This window comes from Rhea americana, unplaced genomic scaffold (assembly GCF_003343005.1).
Source record: "Rhea americana isolate MKP2758 unplaced genomic scaffold, rheAme1 scaffold_15, whole genome shotgun sequence".
In the NCBI taxonomy this organism is placed as follows: Eukaryota; Metazoa; Chordata; class Aves; order Rheiformes; family Rheidae; genus Rhea; species Rhea americana.
The window spans coordinates 5,191,603-5,216,880 of NW_028185594.1; the positions used below are offsets into that span (position 1 = coordinate 5,191,603).

The 25,278-nt window shown below is 39.5% G+C and overlaps 2 protein-coding genes and 1 long non-coding RNA gene across 6 annotated transcripts in view; all 3 read left to right on the plus strand.

Annotated features, from left to right (window-relative positions):
• Positions 1-10,100, plus strand: part of TRAK2 (trafficking kinesin protein 2) — a 36,078-nt gene extending 25,978 nt beyond the window's left edge. For 3 of the 4 annotated variants that reach the window (XM_085299414.1, XM_085299413.1, XM_085299416.1), the window contains 7 exons: positions 39-176; positions 1,138-1,217; positions 1,903-2,106; positions 2,246-2,544; positions 2,882-3,160; positions 4,361-4,460; positions 5,881-10,100. In XM_085299414.1, the coding sequence (XP_085155540.1) occupies positions 39-176; positions 1,138-1,217; positions 1,903-2,106; positions 2,246-2,544; positions 2,882-3,160; positions 4,361-4,460; positions 5,881-6,559 (1,779 nt within the window). In that variant the 3' untranslated portion in view covers positions 6,560-10,100. The remainder of the gene's footprint in view (positions 1-38; positions 177-1,137; positions 1,218-1,902; positions 2,107-2,245; positions 2,545-2,881; positions 3,161-4,360; positions 4,461-5,880) is intronic. The other variant, XM_085299415.1, reaches the window with a different exon arrangement.
• A 1,811-nt stretch (positions 10,101-11,911) lies between these two features.
• On the plus strand, positions 11,912-14,023 carry LOC146598977 (uncharacterized). Its single transcript, XR_014895128.1, has 3 exons — positions 11,912-12,331; positions 13,294-13,372; positions 13,958-14,023. It is a non-coding gene; the product is annotated as an uncharacterized LOC146598977 (long non-coding RNA).
• An 8,072-nt stretch (positions 14,024-22,095) lies between these two features.
• Positions 22,096-23,943, plus strand: FLACC1 (flagellum associated containing coiled-coil domains 1). The gene is made up of 4 exons (XM_085299426.1): positions 22,096-22,106; positions 22,223-22,322; positions 22,919-23,022; positions 23,323-23,943. The coding sequence occupies exons 2-4, from the start codon at positions 22,241-22,243 to the stop codon at positions 23,590-23,592; spliced, it is 456 nt and encodes a 151-aa protein (XP_085155552.1). The 5' UTR covers positions 22,096-22,106; positions 22,223-22,240; the 3' UTR covers positions 23,593-23,943.
• The last annotated feature ends 1,335 nt before the right edge of the window (positions 23,944-25,278 follow it).

A 25,278-nucleotide genomic window follows, 5' to 3' on the forward strand; every position in this document is an offset into this window, starting at 1 on the left:
CTTATTGGCAGCACTGATGTCGTCTTTTCCTCTTTCAGCTACATGAGCTGCAAGATCGGAACGCAGAGTGTTTGGGGATGTTGCATGAATCACAAGAAGAAGTGAAGCTGCTGCGCAGCAGAGCCAGCTCTGCTGCTGTTCTCAGCCGCCCCCAGGCATGTGGAGCATTTCCTGGGGTAATAAATACCACTAGCTTGGTATATACCTGCTGGTAAACATGGTCCACAGTAGCCTAGAACTATGAGAAAAAAACAGCTGTTACTGGAGCTGCAGAGAGAAACATTATTGTGCAATAGGCAAACGGGCTGATCTTACATTCTTGCAATTATTTAATATATTAACTTCTAAGAATTTTATGCTTTAGTCATTCACTAGCCATATTGTGATATTAAAGCTGATTTTCTATTTTATATGACAATTCCGTTAAATATGGGAATTGGAGTGTTTGGTTGTGCTAGTATGTCATTCAAGGTTGATAWGAATTTTATATCTTGGCAGTATTTCTTCAAGAAATAAAACAGAGTATTTTTTTCAAGAGTTCCAAAAGAATTTTTTATGTGGTTTGTGATACAGTTTTATGTCCTTATCTTGTTGTGAAATAAATTTAAACATCATCAGACATGCATARCATTAGTTGAATTGCCAGGGATGACTAAACCAATGGAAAAAGTTTTAAAAACTTATTTTCTTCCTGTTCTTAGTGTCAGGTCTGTTCTAATTAGTGCATTCTGATAAGTTTCTGGCCATCCTGGAAATTTGTCAGATTTTGGGTGGCTGTTCTGTGTGGTATCCACCATGTACATATATTTTGGCTTTGGAAGAAGTGATCTTGCAATTGAAGCTTAACTTAAGAAAGCAACATGAAGAATCCCCCAGAAATGCAGTTGTTGCTGATGTAAACTGAACCCATGCTAGTTATATGTAGGAGTAGTAGGGGTGGAAAGTCCCCCCCCCTTCCCCTTTCAGAGACCTAGAGCTTTATGCATAACACACTGTGCTGAAAGCTACTGATATGAGAGACGTGCAGATTTTGAGGTTTTTCCTTTTTTTTAAAAAAAAAAGGAAATTTTTTCTGCTAAAATTATTAGGAAGAACACTTGAATCTAATCAATTATTTTGGTTTGCATTTTCCTTTAGGATTCCCTTGCAGCAGAAATCGAAGGAACAATGCGGAAGCAATTGAGTCAGGGTGAAGAATCTGTTCCCTCTAAGCAAAAGTAGGTTTATCAGCTTCATCTATATATGCTACCTTGACATTTTTCCATATGCCTATATCAAATGAGGTGAAACTGATTTCTGAAAATCTGTAAGCCTGAATGTTCCCTCATTGATAAGTCTTCTTTGTAATTTAATAAAAAAACGCTTTGTTGTATTTGATAGTTTTCTCAGCATTGAAACTGACCATTCTTATTTGATTCTATGAGAAAGCTAGGAATTTGCTAAAAGGATTTTATTTCCTTTTTGAATTTGTCATATTTATGATGCAGCTTCTCCAGTGCACAACACGAGTTTCATTCCTTTTAATCCTTGTAGAAAAATTCTCTGGCAAATGAAATTAGACTGAAAGACTGGTAGCAGTTTCCAAAGCCCTGAAGGCCTATTCCTGGAGCCCTTAATTCTGAGGTTAAATAGATGCCCTTGAAGGTTATCCTGTGGTTTTAAGCGGAAAATTTTGTCTTTCAAGTCAAAGTGAGTGGTAATTCTGATAGAACAGATTCTGTTGTTAGAACAGTATTCCTTACAACATGAATATCTTAGGCAATCCTGTTCTGGGCTTAAATCTTTTTAGTCATGTCTCTGCAGCCTTTGAGAAGTCTGTTGTTCAAAGGCTTTTCCTTCATTATATCCTTTCCAAAATGCTTCTGAAAAACACGTTTGTTTGTTTTATTTGCATGCCTGCAGGGGTCAACAGAAACGAGTATTTGACACTGTCAAGGTTGCTAATGTCATTCGTGGTCGCTCTTCTTCCTTTCCTGCTCCACTGCCAATCCCTGGATCTAATCGGTCAAGTGTTGTTATGACAGCAAAGCCCTTTCAGTCTGGATTACACCCATCGGAGAGCCACATACAGATGACCCAGAGAAGTAGCTCTGAGAAGAATTTGAGGTAGGAAACATAGTCTGTTATTATCTTTCTGAATTAACTGATCCAAAGCTAAATCCAGACAGGATCTCTACTGYGTCTGAGAGAAATATTTACTTTAATGGTCTTAGTATATACTATTATTTAATTTCTTTTATCCCAGGGATGCTCATAAGCCGGACCAGCAAGGAGACRCTGGAGACAATGACTTAGCCACAGCTCTGCACAGGCTATCCCTCCGTCGTCAAAACTACCTGAGCGAGAAGCAGTTCTTTGAGGAGGAGTGGGAGCGAAAGATGCATTTGCTGACTGAGCAGAAAGAAGAGGCCAGTGGCCGTAGTACACCAACAGAAAGTTGTTTTTCCCTGGGTACCAACTCAGAATTCACAGATCTTTCTGCCAGCTCTAGTAATGTCCGTCTCCTCCTACCAGAAAAATTACAAATTGTCAAGCCCATTGAAGGTAAGAGGATGATCTTCCTTCTCTCTTTAGCAGAAGAGGATTTTAGATTAATTTGTCAGGTAAATCTTTGTTGCTCTGTGTATAAGTAGGTATAATATGCAGTAAGAGGAAAAAACAGTATTTGGTGGCTAGGTATCAGCTAGCTCATGAGTATCACTTTCTATTTGGTTTTCCTGTATGGTGCTAAAGGTTAGATTTTTTGTTATTTGTGGCGTTGCCATCAAGTACACACATGTACCATAGTTTGCTGAAGTTGTTTTGATCATGTGTTTTTGTAACTCCGTATAATAAATAGTAAGTAATGGCTTTCTGAGACACTTCTCTTTTGCCACACCAGGATCTCAGACCCTTTTTCACTGGCAGCAGCTTGCTCGACCAAACCTAGGCACCATTCTTGACCCAAGACCAGGTGTTGTTACAAAAGGTTTTACCCCTCTGTCTGATGATACTGTGTACCACATCTCTGACTTGGAGGAGGATGATGAGGAAGAAGGGGAAGGAGGTATAACATTTCAAGTGCAACCTTCCTTCCTGGAGAAAAGGAAATGTGCAGTGGCAAAGCCAGTCGCAGGGATTTTCCTGCCACCTATTACTTCAGCAACTGTACCACTCACTGGTAAGAACCACATTTAGTGGTTTTCCTCCTTTTGCATGCTTATTGTTTGAGCCCTTATTGTTTTTGGCCTCCATCCCTCATCCCCCGAAGTCTTAAGTTATTAAAATTAAGTAGCATTAAACCAAGTGAATTTGGTGGGGAGACATTGCCAATATCATCTGGGTTCTGCCAGATGTAATGTTGGTGATTTCAGATGGTGATGATTGTCTTCCAAGTCTGTTTGTAGTTAGGAAGAACATGGTTGCTGGAGAACTGTGATAAGGTCAAAATCTGAATTATTTACTATATGCTAATCAGTTGTCAAATTAAAACAATTAAAGATGACTGGCTTTTTCCGCTCCATTTTAAAAGTGTGCTATTTTTGTTAGTAAAAAGCATTAAACTTGTATTCGGTGGAAAACAATGCCCTGATAGAAGATGAGAATGAGTAGCCTAAGACGGGAAGGAGTTAATTTTGTAAACTTTTTAGGCGAATATGCTATATTGTGAATATTGATCTTATTTGTGTTTCATAGAATGGTAAGGTTGGAATACAAATCCATAGGTAAGGCTGAGGTCACAGAAAGGGAAAAACGTTCCAGTTTTGTTTTTCTTGTTGCAAGGACTCCTTCACTGTTTATATGCCAATTTCTCTGTGAYTGCAGTTTGGGATCTTGGCCTCAAGCTTCTTTTGAGGACTCTACCTTTTATTAGGCTTTATTTTGGTCTAAGAATCTACCTCCAAAAACTTAGTTTTCTGCCGAGTTCCAAAGTGCAATTGGAAGAGCTACCTGAAATACAACTTAGTACAGGAGGTGCAGTCGCTTTCAGTTCTCTTTGCAAAGGTGTTTGTAAATGCTAGCAACCTGCATCCATGCAGAATGATCCTTGGTTTTAGATTCAGTTTGGGTGTTAATGTTTCTTGCAGTGCTAGTTAGCTTTTACTTTTTTTTTGAGATTATTAACATTTGAACAAAGTAGTTTCAGCTTATCTTTTATGGAAAAAATATAAAGGAGGTAACTAAAAGAATTTTAAAATGAACTGATGACAATATCTTTTTTTCAATGGAAAGTATTTGCCCTTGAGACAATGCCGTTTTCATTGTCTTTGCTCTTTATCAAAAATATATATAGCAGTGGTAATAGTATTGTCTTTGCTTTGATTAGTCCTTTTCTGTCTTTATTTTTACCCTCACTGGATGTAAATGTTCTACATTGCAGCTTCAAATCCAGGGAAATGTCTGTCTTCCACAAATTCCACATTTACCTTCACAACCTGTAGGATCCTTCATCCATCTGATGTGACCCAAGTTACTCCCAGGTACGATGACTCCTGGTATTCTAGGAGCTGCTGCTGCACAGGATTAAACAGTTGCTTTCCAGCTTTTAACACATGGACCAGCTTTAAGAACATAGTGAGGCAACTAGCCAGCATGTAGGATACTACTCATACAAATGGCTGTAATTATTATGGGAATAGTTAAAATTTCCCACAGTGAGAGTAGGGAGTAGGTCAGGGTGATTTAGAAGAAAGTAAATTTATACTCTTAAGTAGAAAATTTCTTTTATCATATATTCATTATAAGAAGCAATTGATACCTATTTGGTCATAATTTTTAAAAACTAARTTATTGCTGGCTGTTTGTGTAGTTATTTGATTTAATACAGTACAGATGATCATAGTTTATATTTCAGATTCTATAAGATTTTTTTAAAAATCTTTATCATAAAGGTTTTCATTGCAGTTAGCCAGTGTTACTTTCTGGCTTGGTTGATTGTGTCTTTTTTATAGTAGAATACCTGTGGATCAGTTGTCTGATTCAGAAGTGTTAACCCACTTTAATATTCTTGTTCAAATATTTGGAGTTTTTTTGTGAGGATTTTTGGCTGTTAGGTCACGTTTAGTAGAGGAGTTTAAGTGTGTCTGACATCCAGTATCCATCCAGAATGTCTTTTCAGAAAACAGAATAATTATAATCAGTTTTGGGAAGCATAATCTGAGTTAATGTTGGAGCAGAGGAGATTACAGGGTTTGTGCCTGGGAAGTAAAGACTGGTATTAATGTGATATTAGTATGATATTCTGCAGCTGATAAGAAGCAGCCTGTCAAGGTTGTATCATAGGTTGTCTAGGGAATTCAGGTTTCAGTTGTCTGGAAATTTAGCAAACCTTCACTAACTAATGTTTTCTTCAACAGAGTAAGTTCTTTTTTTTTCATGATTCACCACCTTATATGCCTTATAATTGTTTTATGAAACATGCAATTAAAAACTCCTGAGTGACAATAGTCTTGGAAAGTTTTAGTCTCTCTTGTTTAATCTTGGACTAGAACTTACTTTCTGAAGCTAAATAGGAGGCATAACACAACAATGAGCTTGATTATAAGGCAAGATTGTTCCAAGAAGTGTTTTAATAGAACTTTAAAATATGGTTTTTTTCTCCTTCATGACTATATATTAAAAATTATATGCAGAAGCTAAAATTGTATACAAAAGATTTTTTTTTTTTGTACTTACTGTTCTGTCTATTAGAATAATGGCAGAACTTCTCTGTCAACATAATATTTTCTAAATATTTTGCAGAGTAGTAATTCTGAATCTATTAAAGTCGACTCTATCAAAGTTAGTACCAATAGCTTACTTTTTCTCGAGTCCTCCACATGCAAAAAGGCAAATATGGAGTAGAGCAAGTATGAAGATGTCTAATGCGTGTATCTTTGTCATGTTTTTATTTTGTTTCAGCTCCATGTGCACTCCATTTTCACTTGGAAATAGTGCTAGCAGCACTGGAAACACAGTAGTGAGCACTCCAGCCATGTCTTACAGGCTTAGTATTGGAGAGTTCCTTACTAACAGAAGAGATGCAACTACTACCTTCAGCAGCACCAGAAGTCTGGCCAAACTTTTGCAAGAACGAGGCATCTCTGCCAAGGTTTATGATAGCCCCATCTTAGAAAAACCGCCTTTGCTACAGCCCCCTCGATCTGTTCCCATTCCTTCTACTCCACCAAATTCTCCCTCACATTCACCTTGTCCTTCCCCTCCACCATTCGAGCCTCGAGCACATCTCTTAGAAAACTTTCTGGCTTCACGACCAGCGGAAACATTCTTGCAAGAAATGTATGGCCTAAAGCCCTCCCGTAATGCTCCAGACGTAGGCCAACTGAAGATGAACCTGGTGGACAGGCTGAAGAGGCTGGGAATTGCCAGGGTGGTCAAGCCCCCTGAGGCACAGGACCAAAGGAGAAATCAGAGGCCAGAGGTTGGCCTGCAGAGACAGGACTCGGCTGTATTTTTAAATGCAAGTAGCAACTTAATGGCAGGACTGAGAAGAAATCAGAGCCTTCCAGTTATGATAGGGGCACTGGGAGCTCCAGCTTGTGCACAGTCCTCAAAAATGGATATCCTAAAGGAGAAATGATTGGTTTGAAAAACAGCTCATTTGTAGCATGGTAAATAATAAATGACAGGTGAACATTTAGCGCAGACAGGCTTAAATGTGTTACAGAAGAGTTGGAGAAGGCGTGTGCATGTTAAAAGATGTGTGAGAGAGATGTTGGGATTAAAGAGAAAAGAGCATTGCTTGGGTTTGAGGAAAAAGGGTTTGGTGGAACATAAGAAAAGAAAGAAGAAACCAAAGCTTAGTTTTGAGGCCCTTTTCAGGATCTGTCTTGCTTAGGCAAAAATGAAAGACCATAGTAGATATTCTCGGTATTTTAATCTTTTAATCTATATGTTTAGAACTGTCCTGCAGGTGCTGTTCTATTTTTCCACCATATGATCATGATGTTTTACTAGTTGTTAGCAATCAGACCATGCCATCTAAATATGATATTAAAATAACAATCAGTCTGATTAGTATCATTGGTTCAAGATTCTCTCTTCAGCAAACAAATACAGAAACTTGGATTCTTTTGATTCATGTATTTTCCAGTTCAGAGGCTGCACTCCTTTGTAACTCTTTTGAACGCCTCTCAATTTGAGAGGCAGGGGAGAGAACCTTTCATGCTCTGTAAGGAAATAGTGCTTCTATTTATGAACACAGAAATTGGTGGTTAGGGTTTGTATTTTGAAAGGGTGCAATTGTGCTAGTGAAGTATTAACGGAAGTTAATTTCTTTCCAGAGGTTCTGAAGCACACAGAAGAAGGTGCAATGAATAAGAATTAAAAAGCAGGAAAAGTATGTATTAGATACAAAAAATGTAAAAGTATTTTATTTCGCACTAAGGTAACTTTCCAAAGCGTGCTGTGCATCTTTTTTTAATGAGGGTAGTTTTGCACATACGAAAAATCTCAGGCACATGTCAGTGTTGCAAAGGGAAATAAAACCTAGGTGCTTGATTCAGGTTTTGCTTTTATTTGACCTAAGCAGAGAGCATTTACTTAAAGACAAGTGTTGGAAGTTCTCTGATCAGAATGTTCTCTTGACAGGTAGCAGTCTGTATATTTGAGAGCTCTGTAGTAAACTAAAAGCATTTCATTCAGGTATTTCTGATTTTAGGCAGGATTCTGTTTAAAAGATTTCATTAAGAAAATTTTTGGAAATCATTTTGGATCTGTGGTTAAAGCAAAATTTAGCATTCCACATTCTGAAGCAACAAGGAAAGTAAAAGCTAGTGTTTTTTGCAGTGCTTTAATGGATATAAATCAGTTTGATCTGTATTGGAATTTTGTGTTTTGAAAATGCATAGTGATTCTGAATCTGTTTCTGAACAAAACTGAAGCAGACTTTCTGCCTCAAAAAGAGTGCCCAACTCTGTTGGAGAAATCTGATTTGTCCTAGTGGTAATTTGCAGAATATTACAACCCAGACTGTCTTTTTAAATCAGGGGAAAAAAATCATCCTGTCCAAGATTCTAGCCATAACTGAGTGAACAACAATATATCAGAATTTGTAGCATAACTTACAGAAGAAAATACATTTGCTTGAAATTTCTAAGAGGAATGGGTCTTTGCTAATGACCAGAACAGAAACAAATTTTTTACTCTTCATATAATTTTTTCTCTGTACTTTTCAGTGTTCTGAAGTAATTTCTAAGGTCCACTTCCATACAACTAGCTAAAACAGTCAAAGTTTACCCTGCTTGTTATAATGTACATGGAACATAGCTGGTACCTTTCTGGGATCGTGGGGTGAAGCATCAGTAGAAACACACTGATTTGAACCTGGCAGGAGGCACACCCATCATAACCAGGGCCCTTGTTGCTGCAGGGTTGTTTGGAGCAGGACAGGAAAAGATAATTTCATAAACTGGTTTATAGGTAACTTATAATGTGGCCTTTCTACTTTTACAGCCCTATAGATCTTACAGTGACTCTTTGTGATACAGTAGGCTTTTCTAAAAGAAAAGGAGTAACCACTTCAAACTTGCACAAGGATTCTCAGCGGAAGCTTGTTTATCAGCAGCGCACAGAAATATGCAGGAACTCCTGGAGTTGCCTTTCGCTCTCTAAGCAAAATCTTACACTTCTAAAAGGTGAATTTTATTTAAAATATTATATACGGGTTAATTTTGTTTTAAATGAAAACTGTTTAATTTCTTCTTGTAAGTATTTATGTTTGTACTTCCTTAGCTGTGCACAGGATCTTACTTAGCTAAGTAAGAATAAGAACGAAAGGAGTGGAGGTTATTTTGTTCTCCAGTGAACTAAAAGACTGGTATGTTTGCTGTGTATTTGCAGCTCCCAGGGAAACAGCAGGTATGAGTAAACAGAGGAGTGTATAATGTGTCAAATATATGTCCATTTTATATACACTTATTACAGGAACCATGTAAGTTACAGTTAAACTTTCAAAGGCATTTCACTGTGTTCCTAACTAACTTCATTAAGTAACTCCAGCCATTGGATCGTTGTGTGTTAGCAGCAGAAGCAACAAATCAACTAAATCAGAATTCCATTGGCAGACCAGRCTTCTGCTAAAATTCATCTAAAAGCACATTAATGAAATGTATGCTTGTCTTTAGGACACTTTCACATTCCACAACCTAACAGTATAAYGTGGTTCAGTTCAATCAATATTATGGATATATCTGAAAGCTTCTTGTAGGATGATGTATAATCAGATACTTTACACAAGGCAGGAAAAGAGGAAATAATTTTTATACCATTGTGCTTGTGTGTTTGTGCAGCTGGCTGATGCTGCGGTGCAGTGCTGCTGAAACTGTCATGCATTTATGCCTTTGGACGATGATGTCTGTTGTGTATACATGTGCCTAACTTGCAGTGACAGGGTAAACTACTACTTCTTCCAAATTTACTGTTTCGTGCCAAAACCCAGAAGACAATTTTTTTTTTAATGACTTATGTGTTTCTGATAGCACATGGCATAGCTGTCATCATTATAGGAACTGATTTGGCTTCTGTTGCCTCCCACTAGAGAGGAAATGAACTTGTGTGACTGATAGCTGAGATCGTGTACGAGATCTTTTGATGCAGATCAGTGTGACTTGGTTGAGGGGGAAGGTGAACTTGAAGTAAAGGAGAGCTGTGTTTGGAAAATTCCTGTTATCTTGCAGGTTTGGGACAGAACCAAAAAAAAACAGATGATACAAAGAAAGGAATTATCCATGCATGTGAAAATTTAAGAGGCTGAGAAGGAAATACTTGTAGTACTTATCTATTCAGATTCTAAGATGGCTTAAACTAAGTACAAATTTAACTTTATGCCTACAGAACTAGCAAGCTGTAGTTTCACTGGCTTTGATAAATTCAGTGATATTTGCATGCTCAAAATACCTGTGGTCAATAAAGTGGAAAATCTATTGTAATCTAAAAGCAGAAGAGAAGGAAGAAGAAAATGGGGTTTGAGCCTCATTTGGCTGTTGCACAAGAGGATAACACACAATATTTAAATGGTCTGGGAACTTGGTATTTTTTTCATCTGCTTTTGGCACCTACTGTTGTTTCATGGTGGAGTGTAAATTTGATAATAAACATGTATAACATGCCCTTTTTYGTTATATTGGTCATCTTGTGTGGTTTGTTTCAGATGTAATTTTCTATACTGCAGTGCTCTTTAATAAATTGAAATTAGGCATTTTTAAAAATTAGCTACAAATTTAGTGACTGGTATACTGTGCACAAGCTTAGTAAGTTGGTATCTGCATGTGCTGGCTGTAAAAGCTATCTGAGAAATCAATTAAAAACTTGATCAGGCAGTTCCAGACTGCTGTTGTGCTCATACCTAAGCAATTAAAGGTAGTATAAATGTGCAATATAAACTTCAGCCAGACTGTGATTCCAATATAAATGTATGATGATTAAAATTGGAAAACAAGATTTATAGAGTAGTTTCTGCTGCAGTTTTAGAAGCCCGTTGTTTAAGAATGAAAAGATTCACAAATAAAGAATAGCTTATCAGCCTCTGAACAGAGTATTTGAATTTGAGYCTCACTTTGGATATGTGGCAATAGTCCATGTTTTCTGGTGCTTGCTCTTTTTTTTCCCTGTCATTTTACAGTAGCTAATAATATTTTTTAGCATAATGGTAACAAATAGCAAGAAAAAAAAAAAAAGACTTCTCTGCTAGATGTAAGTATTCATCAGGCTTTTTTTTTGTGGCCTTTATTTTATGATCTCCTGTTTGGAAGCATATATTCTATTTTCCTTGTCTTCTTCTGACCTTCAAGGGAAGATTGTTTTGGGCTTTTACAGGAAAGTGTGAGATCAACACTGTTGTTTTTCTGTCGTAGTAGCTGATGTTATGTCAGCTATCCTCAATCTTTGTGATAAGATGGGAGCATAGACTGCAGCCAAGCACCTTACCCTTGAATAATACTCCCTTTGGGAAGGTCTCACTCAAATTCCCTTTGCACAGAGGTGCTGAATTCTTGCCAATCACATCAGCCTGGTGCTGTGCAGGCCTCCTGCAAGGCAAGCCCCTGAGCTTGCTTTTCCGACCCGAAAGTTTGGATCATCTCCAAAGCATTCAGTTCCTTTCTTGGTACCGATTGGGAACAACCCTGATTTGCTATTAAWAGGTTCTCACTTTCATTAGTACAATAAACTGCTGATAGTAGTTTTTCCAGAAGTCTGTGTGTGAGACATCTCAAGGAACAGGAAACCACCATTATTCTGTGATAAATATCCTGTATTTATTTAGCTTTCTTACTTTTTTGGCATGGAAGGGTGGAGAAGGACTCATGCCCGTGTCAGACCAAGGCTGACTTTTCAGGTCAGCATTTCATATGCTGAAGCTTTTGAGTTGGAGAAGCTTTTGAGAGAGATTGTCTTCCTAGTACGTTTGGTCGTCGTCAGGCCTCTAAATGGTTAGGCAGGATCCAGCTGCCAGCTGCAACTCCAGCCTCTGCATTGCAAGAGATGTTTGCTGAGTTTCCTTCACTAACAGGTACGTAACTTACACTGTTGTCTAGTATTCACTGTATTTATGTGARTACTTAACATGTTTGTCCTTTTATTTGCATGTCTTCAGAACGAAGGCCTATGTTACTAACCTTAATTCCTTAAGGTTAATTTCTGACATGTTGCAGAAGTGTTTGTCCTGTGATGGAGAAGCATTATAGCCATAACCTGAGGAACCTCCGATATTGGTGGARTTGGGATTTCTGGCTATGTGCTCTTTCTGCATCAGAGCTGTTTACAGTGTGTCTAAAGACAAAATCGATGTTGGTGGTATACAAATTCTATGGAGTTTGTTGCTCTGGAAGTTACTCAGGCACAAACAGCGATGCCTGTCATGCTCCTGGCACTGACAAAGTGGCAGAGGATTGAAGCAGTCGTGACGCATGGTCTCTGCAACAGCAGAGCATCCTTGCAGCTATAAGAACAGGCCATCAGGGCAAACCTGCATAGGTTCTGTGCTGCGTTGTAGCATTGGCCAAACAAAAGAGTGTCTTTTGCGGTCATGCAGAACCTGTCATGTTGACAGAATATATGTTTATAAATATTAATTTGCTGATGTTTATTGTGTCCTTCAAAAAGCATGGCAAAATATTGTGCGCACTCTCTTTAAAGTGGAATGGGTAGTAGGAGCTGATTAAATGTGGCTGGCTGGTTGCCATGGTGACAAGAACTCCCCAGCTGCTGTTGGAGGCAAAGGGAATCTGCAGGAAGAGAGATCCTGAAGAGCAGCTGCTCTTTCCTGTTGAACTCGGGAAAGATCTCTGCTGTCCTGAAGTGTCTGAGCCTGAGGAGTTCGGACAACTGCCACATCGCACGAGTGGCCTGAAGTGTAAGAATCTGGGGTTTTTTTCAGCCTGTTCTCTTAGCATTTCAGATACAATAAGGGAAAAGATTGGATGTTTTTGAGATTCTTCTTCTGGGAAGTGAAGAAGTTGAAGCTGTTTATAGAGATCAGTTATAAAAACTATATCAGCAGGGCAGGACTTAAGGTTAAAACTCCTGCCGGGATCTGATATTACAGTAATAATTGGAAGGTGAGAATTTTCCTCTACTAAATCAGCACCCGCAGCTCTCACTAACCTTTCAGTGAACTTCTGTGTATTGAGTAGCTCTAGCGCAGTGCGGGTAGGGGAGAACTGGCAGGCTTTACTGCTTGTAGTGAGTTGAATTGCCTTTCCAGCTTTCTTTTTTTGAAATCAATTGAGGGTCATGTTTAAAGGAAGATATTAAACTACAGAAGTTTGAGTATTTTCACTCTTATTTGGGCTATAATATCTAGCTGTACGCTTGATTCATCATCTGCATTGGTAAATGAAAAGTTGCTAATTTTTATGACCACTAGAAAGTAGTCAGCTGCTTGCAGAACCTCTAAAACACCTAGTGCATTCATGCATACCGTTGTATGTATGCCTGTCTATACCAAATCAGATATATCTGTAAAGTAGATGACATTACAGTTGTGTAAATGGTGCAGACAAGACTAGTCTCTATTACTTGTACCTAAGGACAAGCCCAAAACATCTTATTAGATCCTTTGCTGTGTGTGAGAAGAAATTTTGAAGAAGTTTTGCATATATACACAGCACTTAGAGAACTCAAATAAGATTTGTAGATGTATATGCAATACTTGTTTTATTTTTTGTCGGTTGGTTGGTTGGGGCTTTTTGGATCTTCAGTATCATACTTACTGTAGCAACCCTAGGTTTCATAAGAAAATAGAGGAAGATGTATGTCATCCACCAAAGTCTTAACAGTAGATCTGACTTTGAATGTTCCTCACTTGCTTTTCAGCACTTTGAACRGTGTTCCTAGTGTGCAGTCATGACTCCCTTTACATGCTATGCTTGCCAGGATCCTTGCAACAAAAGTGGTAAGAGATTTGTTAAATCTCTGTTAGATGCAAAGAATTTCAGAGCAAGGTAAGGAAGATAGATTTGAGAGAGAGTGAAGAGGACTCTTAAGTTCCTAACAYGCTGTTCTCAAAATGCAGCATCTTGTCTTCCAGCTCTTTTCAGTTTGTTTCAGATTTGAAGTTTGTTTACCCAGTGGCACATAGTTAAACAAGTAATAATACGTCTGTGTGTGTTACGATTTTTTTGGACACTTCATGTAGTTGTATACTATTGAGTATCCATGTTGATGTCTATTATTGTGCATATAGAATATAAAAAGTTGGATAATACATTTTATCTCATGATTGTTATGGGATTGCCCCAGAAGCTCCATGCTGGGTGGTGACTTAAGCCTTTTTAACATCATCCCGTCAAATCAAGTATCTGAGTTGCATTATAATTATTGTGTTCAGGTTATAAAAGATAAGAGAACTTGCACCATTTTGAAACAAAGTAGTTAAAAAGTTTGTCGGTGTAAAATCAGGAAACAGTATGTGTTTGTTCTGGGAATTGTGACATATCCCTAACATAAATAACTCAACTATTGCTTATTTTAAAATCAGGTACCCTTCACTAAGAACTTTAGAAAGCCAAAATAACTTTGGTGCAAAACCTTCCAGGATGTCCAAGTAAGTATCTTCTTAAAGGAGGGGAGAGACTTCAGTATAGAAGACAAAATGCTTTCCTAGACTGAGAAAATGGAAATTTTATACCTCTCCACAACAACTGACAGCCTTCCTTAAAAGCTGCGGTTACCTTTAGTAACTGGAAGCCTACTTAAAATAGAATTGCCTTGTGGAAGTGCTGCATCTCTATATCCTATGACACCTCCCTTGATAGCTATTAAGAGTTGTAACCTCTTTAAAGCTCCAGAGAAAGAGCTACAACTAAACACGGCAGCTCTGGCATGCACGAGGGACATGCAATGAGGGCTGGGGGGGGAACAGCTCTGTCCTCATAGGCAGCTCTCGCTAATTCGTTACGACTCCTCTGAAATCTTCATCTTGCTGCCTTAGAAAATGTCCAGTAGAAAAAATGCCTTTGACAAATTTCTTTTTTACTACAGCTTAATGTAACAAATTCATACAGCATGTATGGTGAGCTGTTTGTATTATTTTAGAAATAATTTTATTATTGATCTAGAACCATTACTGTTATTTGGTGCTTATTTTAATGATGTTCATGACTTCCATGTACTGACAATTGAACCTTCAGCTTTTATGTAAGCTTTAAAAAGCCACTGAAAGTTAATTGTGTCTCTGTCTCCATCCATGTTAAATTAGGTCTAGTGAGGGATTCTCAAAAGGAACACAAAATTCTTCAGAAAGACCCTTTTGTTGTTTGTTTTCTGTCATATAGAGATCTTACAACTTGTCTTTATTTCAACTCATTCAAAGATATCTGAAAGAACTAGTTTTGGCATTTGTATGTAGAAACAAGTAAGTAAAGAGGAAAAAAGCAAAATGGAGATTTTTGTTACAGGGCCTATGAGCCACATGCAGTCAGCTGTGAGTTCTCTCARTGCCAACAGCTGTGTGCCAGGCATGCTGTGGCACTGAAGACTTCCATGCTTCTCTGTTGCTTTATGATCCATCCCCTCCCCTTGCAGTCTCCTCAAAAGTCCATGTTTCCTAAATAATCACTATACTGGCATCCAGCAGGTGACAGAGAGGAATGGAGCTCAAACACCTGTATCGCAGTTGGTCTAATTAGCAAACTGAAATGCTCTCCTCAGTCCGGACACCGAATTTTCTTGTTGCTGTGGGATTTTTTTTTTTAGTTTGGTTTGGGTTTTTTTGCCTGCTTACCTTTTTTGAATGTTGCTTTATCTTTTGAAGCTGTGAGGTGCTGAGTGATCTTTGCTTATAATCAATGATGGCCAAAACTCCATGGATTAAATTATTAAGATAATACAAATCATATCCTTAGTGCCTTGCAAGCCCCTGTGTTATGTCTGGTCACACTAGCCCGGCAGCACAGGAGGCTTTACTACAGCAACAGGCTCGTGGTTCTGAGATTTGAAGCACGTAGTCACTAAGCTACTTTTGACTGTCTGCAACTCTGAACTTTTTTCATTTGTAGAGGTGTACCGCCCTCCAGGAGGCATGGCAATCAGCAGAAAAGCAGAAAGGCCCCTCATGTGAGTACAGTGGCACAAAGCAGTCTGCTCTAGAATGAAAAAGTATTCTTACCTGAATGAACTCTCTGCCTGGGGGATGAGTGCAGTAAGGTCAGCTTGTGGAGGTTTTGGTTCCAGCTGCGGTTCCATGACAGCACGTGGATTGCGTGAGTGCCCTATTTTGTTTCCCTGTTGAGTGGTTTCTGGCGGTAACCTTAAGTTCTTGATCTGTTCTGGATTTTGGGGAATCTGCCATACACTCAGGCCTGTGCTGCCACTTTTCTTCTCCTTGCCATCTACAAGAGCTGATGCTTTGGGTTCCCAGTAAGACAACAGTTTGGCAGCTATTTTATTATTATTATTATTATTATTATTATTATTATTATTATTATTATTATTATTATTACTTACTTTGACTGTTCCTCTTCACAACTGATATTTAACTCTTGGTTTGCTGAAGCTTACCCGGAAATAGGGTTTTCTTGCACTTCACCTTTCTGTGTGTTGTTACAGTGGGAGAATATAGGTTGTTTGGTGTCGGAGGGAGACGTACCTCTGATTCATCACCCAGAGTGGCATGCCACTACGTGATCATTATATTCAGTCTCACATTCTTCTCTAGCAAGGCATGAGGGAGAAGCAGCCAAATTAATCAAGTAACTATATTCGTGGCTCACAAATTCAGTCTGTGATAGAGGCTGAATCTGGTACAAAATATTCCATCTTGCTGAGATGTGTGCTGGTCTCGTCTTGGGACCTAACAGCAGGGCATAGAAATCCTTGCAATGWCACCCAGGTGCAGTTGAGTAATTTCTGAGAAAGCTGGTGAGTTTCCTTACTTTTTTTTGAGGGCTTATATGTGATTTCCAGCTTAAAGGTTGAATGTCCTGTTTACTTAYATTAATTTACATTCCTCATTGCTGAAATAAAGATTAATAACTGAAGTYTAGCACATAGAATTCAAGAGGTCTAGCTGCTGATTGTTCGTTCTTCATTCCCCAGGCTATGGAAAAGGCTGTGGAAATTGCACCTGGCTACAAGCTTAGGCGGGCTAAAGACCATCTATCTGTAGTCCTAGAGGATAAATTTTTTGACAGAAAATCATCATCTGTGGATGAACAAGTTGCAGCTGTCACTCCCTGGTAACTTGAAAATGTGTGTTTAGTAGGATTGTTCTGAGAGTCAGCTGCTATCTACTTGTCACTTCTTGTCCCTGCCATGACCACGCATAAAAACAAAAAAGCTTGTGAAACTGGGTAAGCTTGAGCAAAGGGAGATTCCCCTGATGAAGACAGGCTGAAATGCAGTGGGGCTTTGACCAACCCCCTGACTCATGCCACTGCAGAATGGAGGTAAGATCAGATTCTGGTATGAGTTAAAGGAAACCTGCAGTCTGATTTTTTTTTTCCTTTCCTTTTAATTAATTTCACCAAAATTCTACAACAAAACCAGGATCTCCTTGGTGGGGAGATCTTCTCCCCACTCAATCTTTGGCTTGCCTGAACAAAGCTGAAATACACACTTGCATATACAGCATTCCTGCAGCTGTCAGTGTAGAATGGCAAGGCTGATGGTCTCCCTTCCAAAGCCCAGATGGGATGAAGTCACAGCAAGGGATGTAACCTTCCYAGTGGCTCCCTGTCATCCTTTTAACATCTGCTCTGTGTGTGCACTATGCTTAAAAGTCAACATGTAGGCATGCCAGTATACTGTCATAAGGGGGTGAAGGTGTGAAAATGAAAAAAGGCTTGAAAGCCCGTCCAGCAATGGCTTACTTCTTAGAGGTAATGTGTATCTTTTGCACCATTTAATGTTGATTGCTTCTGTTATTCTTTTGCAGCGCCCCAGAGAAGAATGAGAYGTAAGTATTAGCTATAGGTTCTGGGATCAGAGTCAAAAAATGTGTATCCTTTACTCCTTCTCTCTTTTTYATTGATACAGCCTGTGTTATCTGTCTTCCTTTCTTAAGGCACCTAGTTTCATATTTTGCTTGGAAGATTGCTCTCTGCTTTCTTAGTGTCAGCAAAATGTGCTCTGCATTCAATCTGTATTATCATTTGCTTGAAGATGGGGCATTTATTGTTCTTGCTGGTGATCAAGAAATAGTATCTGAATCTTGCATAAAATAAGATTTCAGAAAATCCTAAACTGAAAGAGCTGTTTCTATGTTTCTAGTCAGCAGCCATTTAAAGTAACTGAACCAACTATCGTTATTTCTCTGCTCCATGTTTTCAAATAACAGTGCTGAGCTGAATTGTCTCTAAATCTCTTGGGAATCCAGGTCCAGATATTGTATGYTGGGTCTATCTTGATTAAATTGCTATGAACCAAAAACTTGTATCTATTAGAACTGAATAACTGAATTTCAAACTTGATTACTCACTTCAGTTCATTGAAATGTACTGATTCCATAACCTGTGTCCTCTGTAAGTTCTTAGCATCTCATTGCCTTTGATGGAAAGCAAGAGCAATGTKGAATTATGTAATAACTAAACTGTGATCTTGGACTGTGGTCTCCATCTCTAGCTGAGTCCTTCTGAAGCTACAAGCGTTTACTTTGTTAACTTAGAATGCGTAAGAACTTGGGAGATAAGAACCTGCTCTGGGCAGGGATGTTGAAGGAAGTCAGGTGTTGGTAGAGTTACTTTACCACCACTCCCTGAAAATGATTCTCACCTTTAGGAGGCACTCAAACTAGTTACAGAGAATCTTGAAAAATCTTCTAATACCACTTCAGGGAGAGAGGGTGAGGAGACAGCACCAGCTTATGGATGCAGAAGCCYTGTGTGTGATGCAGAGATGGTATATTTTTGCAGGGAGGATATTGTCACTGACTTGCAGGAAGAGATCGCTGAGATGACAGACATGATGGAGCAATTGCAGAGAGATTATAAGGTCTCACACAACCAGGCAAGTCCTTTGTTTTCCCATGCCTTGGTTAAAAAGGTCATTTTGAYTGAGATAGGCAGGAGGGGAAAGGATTGTTTTGGCTTCAAACAGTAGCTCAACCCTTTCCAAGGATCAGGAGCAAGAGATTGCTGAGCATGTGTTCAGTCTGTTGGGCTCCTACTAGAAGAGTTTTCTGGGGAATAGTACAGAGAGCTGGAAACCAGCGTACCTAGATAGCTGTTGCCATGCTGCTGTGAATATGCATGTGTCCTGGGGAAGTAACAGCATCCTGGAGAACTGTCCTAATTAAGTCACCTAAAACAATGGGACTTTGGCAATTCTGAAAAATTCCAGAGTGGTTCTTCTCTACAGATGAGACTTGGAAGTGCCTTGAGCTACTTTATTTGCTTTTTAGCTGCTGGCACTGATAAAGGAAAGATTTTTGCCAGTCTCTAAAGATTAATTGCATTTTAAAGCATTTTATACAATGGAGAAGTGAATACAAATACAGGTTTTTGTGTTGATAGTAGTTTCAGCTTGAAGGTTTCTGTTACTCTTGCAGTTGAGCTCTCAGTAGATTTGGATAACTCAAATGAAGCTCTACTTACAGCACAAATTTTCAAATGAATGGGAAAGACAAAAAAACTCTTTCTCTTTTGTTTTACTGGCGGCTCAGTGAGCATCTCTTCTTTGCAGCTGGAAAAGGACATGGAAGAAAAATGCAAGGAAATACAAAAGGAGTACGAGTGTAYGATCAGGTACAAATTCTGTGATATTCAAGGCAAAAGTCCAAGGATGAACTGAACCAGAACTTCTGACTCTTGTAGTTTTGAATAAGACGGGAGCTGAGCAAAGATTTATGTATGTGGTGTGGTGGTTTGGGGTGGGGAAGGGAGAGGTGTTTGTTTCCTACTTCTGCCTCCTTGTGGTTGTTCAGAGAGAGACAGAAAAGCCTAAACTTAAGTTTCAACTAATCTAGTTTACAGTAATGAAATTCAAACTCATTTTGGCTCTTAGATCAGGCCAGACTGAAGAATCTTTTTTCCATACTGGGAAGTAAATTCCCATGCCCTGTGAGATTTTGTTTTTTCTTTAAAATGTTTTTATTACCTGTGGGCCAAAATTACTATGAAAGGCAGCTGTCAGGTCCTGGACTGCATGTTTTCTTGACTTGATGAAAAGGGGCAGCAGTGTGTCTGCTAGGCGTGAGGGTTTCTTTGTTTTTTCCTTTTGCAAACATACAGTCTTGGATTAATATCACATAAAACAATTTGATGCTTTCATTTGTTCTTATTTTAACAGAGTTGTTCAGGATTTCACTTTAATGTTTGAGAAGAAAAGAGATTGTCAGATTAGCCTGCAGCCTGTTAAGCAGGTCTATGAGAAAATGAAACTTGGCAATTCTGCACAGCAGGAGTCCTGGTCCCTTGAAAGAGAAAGGACAGGCTTCTCTGAGCATGGTTGTGCTCACCTATCTCTAACCCATAAGCTGGTGCTGTCTCCTCACCCTCTCTCCCTGTCTCCTCACCCTCTCTCCCTGAAGTGGTATTAGAAGATTTTTCAAGATTCTCTGTAACTAGTTTGAGTGCCTCCTAAAGGTGAGAATCATTTTCAGGGAGTGGTGGTAAAGTAACTCTACCAACACCTGACTTCCTTCAACATCCCTGCCCAGAGCAGGTTCTTATCTCYCAAGTTCTTACGCATTTCAAGCTAACAAAGAAAACATCTTCCTACTTAAAGGACTGCCAGATATGTATGGTTCATCCCAAATAAGTGATTAAAAACGGACAGAAAACAAACACATGGCCAAACTGTTGTTTTTTTGAAGAGAAATGTCACAAACAACAGGTAACRGAAAGGATACCTGAACCACATTGTATCCCCTCAAAAGGAGATGTGCTGCAAAGCTTCTAAATGGCCTTGTTAGGGCAGATTCTATAACATGTTTGTGTTTGAAAAAACTAAAAGCATATAATGTAATGTCAAGACTAGAAGAGAAGAAAGTCAAAGCATAAAAATATATTTTTTATGCTTTGACTACTGGTGGTCTACAGTGAGCCAGACTGAAAGAATAGTACAAACTCTGCAGGAGAAAAGACACCAGGTATTTCTGATCTCCTTCAGCTCTGAAATGAGAGAAAAATGGCAAACAAATTCCTGGAAGAATAAAAGTGCATCATTTGGCTGTGTCCCCCCTCTTGATCACACTGTCATCGTAGCTGTTAGTGGTAGAATGAGGTGAGAGGCAGGAGCTGTGCTGTGGAGAGACCTGTATGCACACGTTTTCCTTATACCTTGCTTCCACAGCTCACTTCAAGAAGCTCATAGGTTAGAAATTGCTGGCTTGCAAGAACATTTCCAGAAGTTACTGGAGCTTGAGAGAGCAGCTGCAGAAGAAAAACTGGGTATTGGCAGACTGTGTGAAGAATGTTGTGTAATTGTGTTTATAATTAAGATTTTAGGTTGTTAAATTATCTGAGAATCTGTTCCTACAATCCTGACTCTGAGCTGAAAAAAATAGCACCAATCTGAAACTAGTTACTATTAGAAAGTTCTGCAAAGGTTCCTCCCCTTTTAACATACTTAAAACACCTCTTTTTTTTTTCTGCTTAGAAATTGAGGAAAATTTGAGAAGAAACTGTCGGAACTGTCACTGTGGGAAGAGGCAAAATTRTTAAGGAAAAGGATCTAGACATAATAGAATTGCATTCCTTTGAAGTATTAGTGTATTGAGATTGTTATACTTGATTAGGACCCGAGTTAGGTTTAAAGTAAGATCTGGGCATGAGGTGAAGTAAAGTATGCTGGAATCAGAACTTTCTACATATCCATCAGATTTCTTGTGTAGTGAGCTACCTAGGCTCACCTTATACTGATTTCTGGGGAAGGTTGGTAGGATTAACAGTGTTTCTCATTTTGTTTTTTTTTAATCATTGGTTGTCAAGGAAGTTTTCCTGATCAATGATAATGGCAGGACTACTTAGCTGTTTGAGATGTGACTGCTTTTCCTTCTTTCCCTGTGAAATGGATGTATTTAGGTGAGATGGTCAGGCAGCACAACTGTTCCAATGGAGTTATATTGCCTTTAATCAAATTCTGGATTCTCCTTGAAATTGACTTGATTTCTAAATTATACATTCTACCACTAACGTAAAATCAAAYAGCATAGACCTGCCCTGCAAGGTGTGGATTAAGATGTTACTGCAGTTCTAAGTGTTAGCATTTTCTTGTTAACTAAGTATTTCTGACCTCCTTTCTCAGAGGGACTACAGAAAGAATATAGGCTTCTGAAGAATGCATTCAAAGTATACCAGGTAAAGGTGTTCTCTGTCCTGCAGTCCTCTTTGAAAGCGGATGACACTCAATTCCGTATTTTGCTTAATGGCAAAGCAGTGAATGAATAGACTGAATAGATATGAATAGAATGAATAGATAGTGAATGAATAAGTGGGAAGACTTGGGCACAGAAGACTTGTTTTRGTTCCACTGAAATCTGGGAGAGGGATACATACCCTTTTGAACAACACAGCAGAACTTGTCTTAGGGAGACAGTGGTAGGATGTCATGAAGCTGGTAGTTTGACGTTTAACAGTTTTCCTTCGCTTCTGCAGAGGAGTAATAGAAGTTCAGAGACTCTGCTGTGAAGACAACTGCTTCTTCTGCTGTTGCTCCTAAGAACAGTCTTATCAAAAGTTTTCCAAACTGTGAATGGCAAGAGCTATGTCAAGGGGTATATTTGTAGCTTAGTGTGGGAGGTTCTGAGGTCTCTTGGTCTGTATGCATGCGTGTTTTATTTCAGTTTTGTTCTGTTCATGTGTAGAACACCATTGCTGATGAGATGGAAGAGAAGTGGCTTAGAAGAGAGGCAGACTGGAAAAAAAGTGAGAGGATTGAGTGGGAGAGAGCACTGTTACAGCAAAGTAAGTAAAGAGGGAGCTTGTATCTGCAGGCTCAGGTTGCCAGAAGGGATCTCTGGCTGAGACTGTCTCAGGACAGCAAACTGCTACCAAAGAACAATATTTGCTTGAAATTTAATGAAGTGGAATAAGTGAAATGAAACATAAAACTTTCTGGGACTGGAAATGGCCCCAAAATAATAACCTTATTTAAGAGATCATAACTAGTTGGAGCAGTGTTTTCATCATGTTCCTGCTAGGCTTCTTGTGGCCCAGCAGCAAGATGTGCCATGTTGCAGTACATGCAGAAATCACAAGGGTTAGCAGTGACTGCATCAGAGTTGCCACCCAAAGGAGGACCCAGTGGAAGAAGAGGAGTATGTTTTGGGAGGCAGAAATACAGATTGTGTGAGTTTATAGGGTGACAACTGCTTATAGGGTGGACTTAGCATTTGTTAGGTCTTCGTTTCCTGCCACTTGATGCTACACGGGGCTACAAAAGTTGGTGGTAGAGAGTTCTGGTAGAAAATCTGGGAAAACATGCCACATTGCCCCATATGCCTGATTTCATTGCACAGAACTGGGAAGGATGAGAGGCTTTGGTGTGTGTCTTTCTACAGAGCAGATGCTGACAAATAAATATGAGAAAGAACTTCAGGAATTATCAAAGCATCTTCAAGATAGAAATGCTAAAATGGAGAAATCTTTCCAGCAAGAKAAAGAGGTAACTAGGCCTGGGGAAATCATGTGGTGAGAGCATTTTGTCTTTCTGTCTGCATCACACCACTATCTTGACTGAAGGGTGACTGTGTGTGGTTGATTTGGGGTGTTTTTTTTTTCTTTTTTGGTCAGAGTTGTTTTAAATCCCAGGGATTTAAAAAGTGTTGAACACCCTTTGCATCGCTGTTCAAAAGAGTGACAAGCAATCTGTTCAAATGCCTAGTTTTTTTGTGTGTGCTCGATAGCAGATGGCTTCACGTGGGCATGCTGAACACAAGCTTTGCCAAACTCTATTTTTTCTCAGGTATTTATGAAACAGCATGAAGAAGACTTGGAGAAAATAGCAGAGTTGCAGAAGTGCAGAGAGGCAAGTTTGGTTGTGAAAGCAGAAAGTGTCTGTAGTGCAGATGTGAGTGGTGCACCCTTAGCAGTTGGCTACAGGATACTTGGCTTGAACTGTGTGCGCGATGTGGTAGTGGGTAATGGGCTTTCAAGCTGTAACTTCCCAGGCAGGGAGGCAGGGCAAGGTGCCTTAGAGCTCTTAACATGCCCAGGCCTTAGAAAGCACCTATAGGCCAAAAATGGGTTTTTGGTTTGAATGGCTTTTGTTATGGCTTTCTTTCTAGCTACCTTAAGTGTGGGTTATCTTTGAATACATCATGCTACAGCTTGATCAGGTCCCTCACCACATGCGCTGCTGTAATTTGGTGCTACTTGGCGTGTAACGTCTCTTCAGAAAAAAAGTTTTACACCACGGCCCAGATAAAATCCAGCAGCATGGAAGTATGTTAGAGTACCTGAAACAGTGAGCCTGAAACTGCATCATTCTGGCTGGATATAGGCAGACCCCAGCCAGCCAGGCTGAGGAACGAGCAGCACAGTTAGGTTTTTCTGAAGGATCCAGTAGCTTAGTGCACGCCTTGGGCAGGCCAGATCCCTGCCTGTAGCTTGAAGCTGGACTTCCCAGTCAGTCAAAAAAAAAAAAAAAGAGCAGTCTCACGCCTTCTCTTCCACAAAGGGCTGTCTCCTCGAATCAGCCCCTGTGAGCTGAGACTGTCAGCACTTCCTGTGCTGCGTGAGAGTAACTAAACACTTAGGCCGGAAACAACACTGTATTCCTGCAGAGCCGAGATAGCAAAGGAGACAAAGCACGTTGTTAGGACTAGGAGCTAATCCAGACCTTGCAGGGCTGAGCATGTGCCAGGCCTGAGGGAGCAATGGGGAGGGCAGCAGAGATGGGCCTGAGTGGTAACACTGTCCCCTCACGACTGTCTGTGTGATTCACTGCAGCAGCTAGAGGCTGATCTCAGGGAGAAAGAAGTTAAACTTGAAGCTGCCATGACCGGTCTGCAGGATGCCCAGAATGAACTTCAAAGAGAGGTGGGGAGAGCATGTGAGATCACCCAGTGACTTCGGCCAAAAGCATACGCAGAGGCTCCGCTCCTGTCTTTGGACTGTGAGGGAAGCTACTGCGATGCTCAAACTTTCAAATTTTAGTGCAAAATACCTTCCCTATTGACGGCATGTTGCACGTTGGCAACTGAGACCTTACTCATTGTTTCGTTCATCTGATGTGTTAATGTTGCTACTCTTTAACTAAGCCAGTGTCTAGGTTCATGGTCACTCTGCCAAGGCCAGGCTGGGAAACGAATGTGTCCGCGCTCACCGGGTTAGGAGGGGATCAAGGCAGACCATCRTAGATGGCCAGATAGAAAGCTGCAGAACTAGAAAGGATGTCTGAAAATGTGGAGTAGCATAATGACCCTTGATACTTTTAAGGGGATTATAACTGTGTTAGTTAATACTTGGCATGTCTGCTCTATATTTTAAGATTTGTTTATATATTTTAATATTTTTATTTATCCCTACTCTTTACCTGTGGCTCACTACATTTGGGAAAGTTTCTGAGCATTCTCTTCTTGTGGAGTCTGCAGATACTAGAGCACTTGGCATAAGCACATTTATCCAGCTTCTGGAAATCTTGGGAGTTGTCGCATTGCAAATATTAGCCTCCTGTAGGACTGACTCTATTCTGCAYGTGTGAGAGAGGCTCTGCATTTCCCTGTATATCTCCTTTTCCGTTTCCATGTGTAACATATTTATTGCATTGCCAATAATCTGATTTCCTCAGAGAAGTCTGCCAAAGAGAGGAAAGGCTGTCAGCTTGCAATTGTGCTCTGTTCTCCCACTACCTATCAGAAACTTGGATGTTGGTGTAAGAGACTGTGGTATTCTACCTAGTGCTGTATTACTATAATGT